The sequence below is a fragment of the Hyla sarda genome, chromosome 2, assembly GCF_029499605.1.
Source record: "Hyla sarda isolate aHylSar1 chromosome 2, aHylSar1.hap1, whole genome shotgun sequence".
In the NCBI taxonomy this organism is placed as follows: domain Eukaryota; kingdom Metazoa; phylum Chordata; class Amphibia; order Anura; family Hylidae; genus Hyla; species Hyla sarda.
The window spans coordinates 195,735,449-195,745,701 of NC_079190.1; the positions used below are offsets into that span (position 1 = coordinate 195,735,449).

At 48.7% G+C, this 10,253-nt stretch overlaps 1 protein-coding gene across 3 annotated transcripts in view; it reads right to left on the minus strand.

Annotated features, from left to right (window-relative positions):
* TBC1D8 (TBC1 domain family member 8) overlaps positions 1–4,685 on the minus strand; it is a 68,803-nt gene extending 64,118 nt beyond the window's left edge. The window contains exons 1-2 of one of the 3 annotated variants that reach the window (XM_056556085.1): positions 4,449–4,684; positions 4,168–4,335 (exon numbers count right to left, since the gene is read on the minus strand). In XM_056556085.1, the coding sequence (XP_056412060.1) occupies positions 4,168–4,335; positions 4,449–4,539 (259 nt within the window). In that variant the 5' untranslated portion in view covers positions 4,540–4,684. Of the gene's footprint in view, positions 1–4,167; positions 4,341–4,448 lie in introns of all 3 variants that reach the window. The other 2 variants (XM_056556086.1, XM_056556087.1) reach the window with 2 other exon arrangements.
* Between the last annotated feature and the right edge of the window lie 5,568 nt (positions 4,686–10,253).

A 10,253-nucleotide genomic window follows, 5' to 3' on the forward strand; every position in this document is an offset into this window, starting at 1 on the left:
ATCAGTTATTGCATCTGTTTTTTTTCATCCGTTATTGTAAAATAATGGCAGTAAAAAAGCAGGATGATACCTGTAGGGGCCTAAGGAACATTCCTTCACATAGCATGACCACGGATGGTAGACACAAAAGAACCTGTAATAACCTTTGAGGAAAAGGCTCAAATAGAGCAAAGCCGTGCACAATAATCCCTACCCCCTATGCTACATGCTAACATTCCCGAGAAAGAGTATTACATTTCTGGGTCAACGGCTTGAAATGGTCTCCCTTATGGTCCCCTACCATGCTGCCCAACAATACAATTCACTGAAGAGAATACGGCAGGACTACATCAGTACTTGGCCAACTATTGAGTAACCTCATCATGATGTCCAATATACTTCCCAATAAAGCCAAAGCTCCTCCTAGACCTACATATGACGAACACGAAAAAGAAGACTTTCCAATGAAAGGAAGAACAATACCAGAGATCATATCTGATGGATCACATGAAGGGTGCTAGGTGGACGGTCTCCTCATGTCAAAATGCTAAAAGCAACCTGATGCCGGCTGTAACAACACCTTGATCCCCCACCTTGAATAGCTGGAGGCACACTGCTAAAACTCCCAGCATGCCCTTTGGTAGTCTGTGCATGCTGGGAGTTGTAGTTATGCAACAGCTGAATGCATACTTTTTCATAGAAAAAATGTGCCTCCGGCTGTTGCAAAACTACAACACCCAGCATGCACAGACTACCAAAGGGCATGCTGGGAGTTGTAGTTGGAACTCCAGCTGTTGCAAAACTACAACTCCCAGCATGCCCTTTGGCTGTGCATGCTGCGAGTTGTTGCTAAGCAACAGCAGGAAGTGAACAGGACTCGCACCACCTGCTGTGTATCCTGCCGCCCGGGACCGGCGCGCTGTATCCTGCCGAGGGACCGATCCTGCTGCTCCTGTCGCCACCACCGATCCTGAGGGGACCCTGCCGGACCAGGGCAAGGTAGGAGACCCCCGCCGGCGCCGATCTCCACTCCGATCGCCGTCCCGATCACCGCCCAGCAGGTCATTCCGACCGATCAATCACGTGATCGTGAGGCGGCACCCATGCCACCTCACTCCTGCTGGGTATGGGGCTGTCTTGGACAGCCCCATTCACCCTTTTTTTCTGGGTCACCAGAGACCCGATTTGGCCCGGAATAGCGCAAATCACTGGTCTGAATTGACTGACGATTTGCTGCGATCGCCGACATGGGGGGGGGGGGTATGCCCCCTGGGCGATATGCCGGGATGGCTGCTGATCGATATCAGTAGTCATCCCGTTACGATCACAGTGTCCTGAGACGCAGTGATCCAGGAAAGCTGCGCTGTAAATGTACGGCGCTGTGCACTAAGTGCTTCTTAGCAGCAGCGTACATTTACGGCGCTCGTCCTTAAGGGGTTAAAGGTGTCTGTATTCATGGGAGGCAGGTTGGTAAAGGCATGTACCCTGACTTTCCTTATGAGATCTCTACTGTAGAAAATATCACTGATGTGTGCTAGTCTGCACTGTGAGTGACACCACCTTATGACCAATGTCAATGTCTACTGCACTTTTATTCCAAGGTGCTATAGGTGCAGTCACGTGATGAATGGAGGACCAGGGGGGTATTCAGGTATGGTCACCGCCTTGGTACTATCATAGACCAAACCAGGGGTCAAGTCAAAAAAGTGTGGGAACTCATCCAAGATTTCCACTCAAGGGCTGGTCCTGCAGGACTCTTGCTAATGGGATCAGTGTTCCTGCTGGAAAAAAGTGCAGGAACTCTGTTCCCATATGTTCCTGCAGGACTTGAGCCCTGAACATAATCCATTACGAATACACAGCAGATAAGTACTGAGCAGTATACACCAGTGGTCTCCAAACTGTGAACTTCCAGTTGTTGCAAAACTATAACTCCCTGTATGCCCAGACAGACAGCCATTGGCTGTCCGAGTGTGCTGGGAGTTGTACACTGCTCAAAAAAATGAAGGGAACACTAAGATAACACATCCTAGATCTGAATGAATGAACTAATCGTATGAAATACTTTCATCTTTACATAGTTGAATGTGCTGACAACAAAATCACACAAAAATTATCAATGGAAATCAAATGTATCAACCCATGGAGGTCTGGATATGGAGTCACACTCAAAATCAAAGTGGAAAACCACACTACAGGCTGATCCAACTTTGATATAATGTCCTTAAAACAAGTCAAAATGAGGCCCAGTAGTGTGTGTGGCCTCCACGTGCCCGTATGACCTCCCTACAATGCCTGGGCATGCTCCTGATGAGGTGGCAGATGGTCTCCTGAGGGATGTCCTCCCAGATCTGGACTAAAGCATCCGCCAACTCCTGGACAGTCTGTGGTGCAACGTGGCATTGGTGGATGAAGCGAGACATGATGTCCCAGATGTGCTCAATCAGATTCAGGTCTGGGGAATGTGCGGGCCAGTCCATAGCATCAATGCCTTCCTCTTGCAGGAACTGCTGACACTCCAGCCACGTGAGGTCTAGCATTGTCTTGCATTAGGAGGACCCCAGGTCCATTCGCACCAGCATATGGTCTCACAAGGGGTCTGAGGATCTCATCTCGGTACCTAATGGCAGTCAGGCTACCTCTGGGAAGCACATGGAGGACTGTGCGGCCCCCCCAAAGCAATGCCACCCCACACCATTACTGACCCACAGCCAAACCGGTCATGCTGGAGGAAGTTGCAGGCAGCAGAACATTCTCCACGGCGTCTCCAGACTCTGTCACATGTGCTCAGTGTGAACCTACTTTCATCTGTGAAGAGCACAGGGCGCCAGTGGGGAATTTGCCAATCTTAGTGTTCTCTGGGAAATGCCAAACATCTTGCACGGTGTTGGGCTGTAAGCACAACCCCCACCTGTGGACGTCGGGCCCTCATACCACCCTCAAGGAGTCTGTTTCTGACCGTTTGAGTGGACACATGCACATTTGTGGCCTGCTGGAGGACATTTTGTAGGGCTCTGGCAGTGCTCCTCCTGCTCCTCCTTGCACAAAGGCGGAGATAGGAGTCCTGCTGCTGGATTGTTGCCCTCCTACGGCCTCCTCCCCGTCTCCTGATCAACTGGCCTGTCTCCTGGAAGCGCCTCCATGCTCTGGACACTACACTGACAGACACAATAAACCTTCTTGTCACAGCTCGCATTAGCTACCTGAGCCATTTGTGTGAGTTGCAGACTCCGTCGCATGCTACCACTAGAGTGAAAGCACCGCCAGTATTCCTAAGTGACCAAATCATCAGCCAGGAAGCATAGGAACTGAGAATTGGTCTGTGGTCACCACCTGCAGATCCACTCCTTTATTGGGGGTGTCTTGCTAATTGCCTATAATTTCCACCTGTTGTCTGTTCCATTTGCACAACAGCATGTGAAATTGATTGTCAATCAGTGTTGCTTCCTGAGTGGACAGTGTGATTTCACAGAAGTGTGATTGATTTGGAGTTACATTGTGGTGTTTAAGTGTTCCCTTTATTTTTTTGAGCAGTGTAGTTTTGCAAAATCCGGAGGTCCACAGTTTGGAAACCACTGGAATATACTAAGTATTTTTATTATCAGCAATGATCATTGTAGCAGAATAATGAAGAGCCACACGCGCAGCCACTCTTAAGGGGCTTATGGTGCTCACCATACTGATGATCAGTAGGGGCCCTTGGGGTCAGACAATTAACTTTTCAGTCCCCCTTTAAATTAGCATTAATGGCCTTCCTATAGTTCTGTACTACAGGCCCCACAATGAGGCTCTACAGAAGCGGTCTCCAACCTGCGGACCTCCAGATGATGCAAAACTACAATTCCCAGCATGCCCGGACAGCCAACGGCTGTCCGGGCATGCTGGGAGTTGTAGTTTTGCAGCATCTGGAGGTCCGCAGGTTGGAGACCACTGCTGTACAGGATACTACTACAAGTCAGTGGTCTTGAACTTGTGGCAAACAGGTGGAGAGCTACAAGATCATGGCTCCCGGGGCCCCACTGGTCCATAGCCATTGCCCCTGCTGTAAAGTGAACCCAATGAGTGGGCACTCCCCATACCAGTCAGTGGGAGAATGTGACATATGGGCACAATAGCAGCAGTCAGTGGCCCCTGCCCCTCTACCCAGCCGGTGGGGCCTACAGTGTGCGGGCCCGGCGCTCTACTCACCCGTGAACTTGGCCGCGCTGTCCCCATGTCCGCGGCGCCGCTGCAGGATGAAGTAGTGGTTGGAGCGGTGTGTGACCCACAGCCGCAGCGCGTTCTTCAGCAGCACCTCCTCCGGCTTCAGCCACATCGTGCCCGTGTCAGCAGCCGCTACCCCCGCCTCATGTCCTGCTGCCCTGGTGGGGGAGAGAGGTATGAGCCTGTGCTGACCGGAGCCCCAGCGTCTCCCCGCACCCCACCGGCTCCCCCTCACTGAGCACAACCCCCATCATCCTGTCACATACCTGTCTCTGCAGCTCCAGGCACTGACATGCACGGTCCCCGTCCGGCTGGTGTTGTTGTTCCTCTCATACACCGCACATACAGTTCCGGCATCCAGAGAGGAAGTTCATTCCCCGCCAGCCCCGCTCTCCTGGCTGGAGTGTCCCTGCGGTAACGCGCTGTCTGCCCTGCAGCCTGGCGGGGAGGGAAGGCTCATCCTTCTGCTCTGCCCGCTGGGCTGGGGCTGCCTGTCATGGGCGCCTTGGGAACCATAGTGCTGTAGTGATTGAACTATTGATTACCACAAATGCCAGTCACGGGCGATGGGTCCAAGGGCTGCTTGTCCAGTCAATGGGGTCACCCCTGAGAAGGGTCACTGTATCACAGCCAAGTGGGACAAGAACAGGTGTCTAGTGTCCCCATGGGAGCAGGGGTCAAGTGTGGGAACTCACCTGAGATTTCCACTCAAGGGCTGGTCCTGCAGGACTCCTAATAATGGAACAGTGTTCCTGCTGTGGAAAAAGTGCAGGAACTCCGTTCCTATGCGTACCTGCAGCCCTGATCAGGAGCTCTATGATATTGCCTGCTTCATACACCCATTTATAGCATGCATATTAGGCTATGTCAGTGTTTTTCTACCAGAGTGCCTCCAGCTGTTGCAAAACTACAACTCTCAGCATGCCCGGACAGCCTTTGGCTGTCCGGGCATGCTGAGAGTTGTAGTTTTGCAACAGCTGGAGGCACACTGGTTGAAAAACACTGGGCTAGGTTCACACTGTGTCAGTGCTTCCATGAGTAGTATTCATCGGCAACCCACCCATACAGAGGGCAATGGATGCCATTCATTTCAATGGGTCAAACAGAGTCACCAGTCAGGGCTTATGTAGTATTTTCCACATGCGGAAATTCTGAAGTGTCAATGGGAGTGCGGAATCCCATCTATTGGGCTTTAAAGGAGTAGTCCAGTGGTGACCCAGTGGTGAACAACTTATCCCCTATCCTAAGGATAGGGGATAAGTTTGAGATCGCGGGGGGTCTGACCGCTGGGGCCCCCTGCGATCTCCTGTACGGGGCCCCGACAGCCCGCGGGAAGGGGGCGTGTTGACCTCCGTACGAAGCGGCGACCGACACGCCCCCTCAATACAACTCTATGGCAGAGCCGAAGCGCTGCCTTCGGCAATCTCCGGCTCTGCCATAGAGATGTATTGAGGGGGCGTGTTGGCCGCCGCTTCGTGCGGGGGTCGACACCCACTATCTGGCCGGAGAGCCGGGGCCCCGTACAGAGAGATCGCAGGGGGCCCCAGCGGTCGGGCCCCCCGCGATCTCAAACTTATCCCCTATCCTTGGGATAGGGGATACGTTTTTCACCACTGGACTACCCCTTTAATTTGATAGGTAATCCATGTAGAATTCCGCATGCAGAAATTCTGCAGTGTGAATATAGCCTTGGCATATGTTCACACGTCAGAATTTCCAGGCCGGAATCCGTCATGGAGATTCCGCTGCAGCAGAGTCCAGTCGAATTCAACGGTATTCTGCTGCGCTGTAAACATGGTGGAATTTCCGTGCCAGATGTTTCCGGCATGGAAATTCAATTTTCCGTGTCCGCACAAAGAATGAACATGTTCATTCTTTGTGCGGAGTCTGCATGGAATGCATAGCCGTTTGCGGTATGTCCGCGCGCAGATTCTGTATGGACACTCCGTCGTGTGAACATAGCCTCACAGTATACATAGGCATCCCATTTCCATTGCCGACAGATACATTAGACAGAAATGCTAATGCAGTGTGAACTAGGGATCGACCGATATTGATTTTTTAGGGCCGATACCGATAATCTGTGACCTTTCAGGCCGATAGCCGATAATTTATACTGATATTCTGGAATACGTTATCAGCTATTTCCTCCCTAGATCCCTAGTGTGAACTTGGCCTTATAGCCAGTACTGTGGTGCTGTGAGTTAAAGGGTTATTCCGTCCAAAGACATCTTATACCCTATGCAAAGGATATAAGATGTCTTATTACGGGAGGCCCGCTGCTGGGACACACATTCTATATGGGGTTGCTGCCCCGGTCTCGGAAACTTCTGTGTTTCCGGGACCTTAGACGTGACAATGGAAACCTGGTAATTGGTTCTAAAGGCCCAAAATGTCATCCAAAAATAGGAAAAGATGAGGATTAAAGAAAAATAAGTAGATAACTAATATAGATAAATCTAATTCTTACATATAAAAGTAAGAGAGATCTGCTGGGAGCTGTAAATCACTGTCTATGTCAGTGTTTCCCAAGCAGGGAGGCTCCAGCTGTTTCAAAACTACAACTCCCAGCATGCTTGGACAGCCAAAGGCTGTCCGGGCATGCTGGGAGTTTTAGTTTTGCAACAGCTGGAGGCACCCTGCTTGGGAAATACTGGTCTATGTAGAGGACATGAGCTTCTTCGGGGTCCTATACAGTACACAGTGTCCTAAAAAAGTAACATGGAGTTGCCCCAACCTGGTATCTAAAGGAGCAGATAACCCTGGTGCAGGTAAAGAGTACAGAACATGTAATACCTCCCTGTACTGTAGGGGGCGCTACCAGACATCAGTCAGTGCATACGCTTCAGTAATACAGGGGTTTTACCAGTGAATGCCCATTCTGATTGGTCAGTTCTTCCAGCCATTGACATGTTTCACAGATCTGGACTGTCTGTACATTGTATGTTGAGTCTGGTTTGAAATTACAATGGTCCAGAAAAGACAATGGTATGTTGAGGCCATTGTAAGTTGAGGGATCACTGATTAGGGACACAGAGGGAAGGAACAGCCTGCACTGTACTGGGGCACAGACGGGAGGGGGTGCTGTACTATATGGGAACACTGTGTGAGAGCCTAGCTACTATATGGGGGCCCAAAGGGGCCTACCTATAATATGGTGGGACAGAGGGAACAAATAGTGGGAACTTATAATACACATGGGGAACTTGTATGGAGGTGAGGATGCTGTTGGAGCAAGGAGCCTAAAATAGTTGTCTGGCAGATTCTGTGGAGACGCGTCATGGACGGGAAAAGTCATCAAAATGGCCCAGGACAGGTGGCAAAGAAAAAAAAAGTGAAATACTTCAAACAGAGAAGAACTTTGATTTACTCCGAGGAGACGTCACCTGTGACTCACTGGATAAAACGGCACTGTAATCAATTATGGTTGGCAGAACCTGTATGGTGCTTTTATCTTCCACTATATGAGTCACTGTAAGGCCACGTTCCCACGATGGAAATTCTGCATGAATTCTGCATCCCCATTGGTTCAGTGCAGAATTTTCCAGTTTTTAAACAAAGAGGAATCGGTGCGGATTTCATGCAGAATCTGTGCAGAAATTTCCCCATGAATTGCGCATGATTTAGCATCTCAGTAAAAAGATAGATTTTATTTAATTGAACAGTGATAGTTTGGTCTGATTCCGCACAAATTGGGCAGAAAGTCAGCCCCATTCACTTCAATGGGATTCCCGAGCCAAAGTCTGGAAAAATATAAGACCAAACTTATATTTTTCCAGACTGTGGAAAACAGAATTTCAGCAGCGGAATTTTGCATGCGGAAATTCTGCTGTGTGAATTATATTGTGGAATCTCATTAAAGTTAATGGGCAATAAATTTAGTTGAAATTCTGCGCAATAAATTCATGCAGAATTTCCGCCATGTGGGGGGAATTATATGGTATTTTTTATGGTAGATTTTGTTCACTAATAGTACGGTTGTATTATCACGGCAGGTGGTGGATCCTCTGGGCATGTGTGGAAGATGACGTGAGCCGTGCCAGGGAGCGGAGTCTAAGGTGCCGCTGGTTTTCACCAGAGCCTGCTGCAAAACGGGATGGTCTTGCAGCACCCAGCTCGCTACCCCTGGCAGTCACGACTCATCCACACAGGTAGCTGGGGGTTTGCGTGGCACAGAAGGAGACTGGCAGGATGAGGCAGATTGCAGTAGGTCAGGGCAGGTAACACAGGTGCAGGGTAGGTAAGGTAGCAAGGAACAGGTACACCGTAACAGAGACACGGGACTTTCACAATGGCACTAGACAACCCAAGATCCAGCAGGGAACCAACACTTAAATGAGCACTGACCCCTTAAGAGTGAGAGCTCCGGCGCGCCCTAGGAGGCGGGGGGGGGGGGGGCCACGCACACCAGGGCTGTAAGGACAGGGAGTTTAGTGACGGGTTTGGATTCGCATGCGAGCGCGTCCTACAATGCGAATCCCAGCCCCGCCGGCAGGGGACATGACAGAGTGCTCACGGCCAGTGTCTCAGTATACAGAATTACAGGAGTAGTAGTACCTGTACTAATCGACAGATCACCCGGGTCTATTGCGATCCTTCAATATAATGTATAGATGCGGCCGGGCGCTCTTCTATGGTCCCCTGCACTGCTGTATATATACACCTATTCATATTTCCTGCAGAGAGCTGTGATTGGTCAGATGGTTCCAGCCAATCACAGGGAAATATGAACAGGTGTATATATATGTCAGTGCAGGAGACCATAGAAGAGCAGCCGGCCGCATCTATACATTATACAGGAGGATCACAGTGGGTGTCAGGAGTGACATTAGCTGTGATCTCTCCTTAGCTGCAGGTACTACAGCTCCCAACATGGAGCAAAGCGTGCTTCATGATGGGAGTAGTAGTACCTGCAGTTAAAGACAGATCACAGCGGGTATCACTCCTGATACCCGCTGTGATCGTTCTTTCTATTGCAGAGATGCGGAGCGGCTCTATACAGCGCTCAGCATCTCTGCTCTGTACTCCAGTCAGTGATGTGAATAGAACATCACTCATTCATATTTCCCACTGAGAGCTGTGATTGGCTGCTACCATCCGGCCAATCCCCACTCTGGGCGGAAAATATGAATGAGTGATGTTCTATTCACATCACTGGCCGGAGTACAGAGCAGAGATGCTGAGCGCTGTATAGAACCGCTCCGCATCTCTGTTATATTATGGACGATCGCATCGAGTGTCTGGACTGACACCCGGGGCGATATGTCTATTAGTACAGGTACTACTACTCCCATCAGGGAACAGTCTGTTCCATGCTGGGAGTAGTAGTACTACCTAAAAAAAAAAATAAAAAAAAATATAGAGAAAGAAAGTGAAACACATACACACTTTATTAAAAATCAATGAAAAGTTAATTATTAAAAAATATATATTTCCTTAACCCCCTTAAGGACCAATACAAATAAACCTGTACGCCCCTGAAAGACCAGGCCTGTTTTTTCAAATCGGGGATGTCTGTCTTTATTAGAGAATAACTCTGGTAACGTTTTGCCAATCACGATAATTCTGACATTGTTTTTTTGTCACAAGTTGTCCTTCATGTACATAGTAAAAGTAAGCCGATATCATTTGTAGTTTTTTTTATAATGCAAAAAATCATGAAATTTTTACAAAAAATTACGATTTTTTGCTATTTTAACACTAATAGGGTGCAAATATTTATACATACTGACCAAATAGTTTATGAAACTTATACTTTCAGATGTCTACTTTATTTTGACGTCATTTTTTTTGTTTTTAATTAACATTTTAAATTAGTTAGAAGCCTAACAATTTAACTTGAAATTTAGAAAATTTGAAAAGTACATCTTTTTTTTATGTGCTATGCAAGGTTTGCAGAAATTAAAAGGTAGTAGAACATAGGAACACCCCCCCCCAAATGACCCCATTTTAAAAACTAGACCCCTTAAGGTATTCGCTAGGGGGTACAGTGAGTATTTTAACACCATAGTTTTTTGGCAGGAATTATTACAAAGTCAGTGTTAAAAATTCGAAATTTGCAATTTTTCACA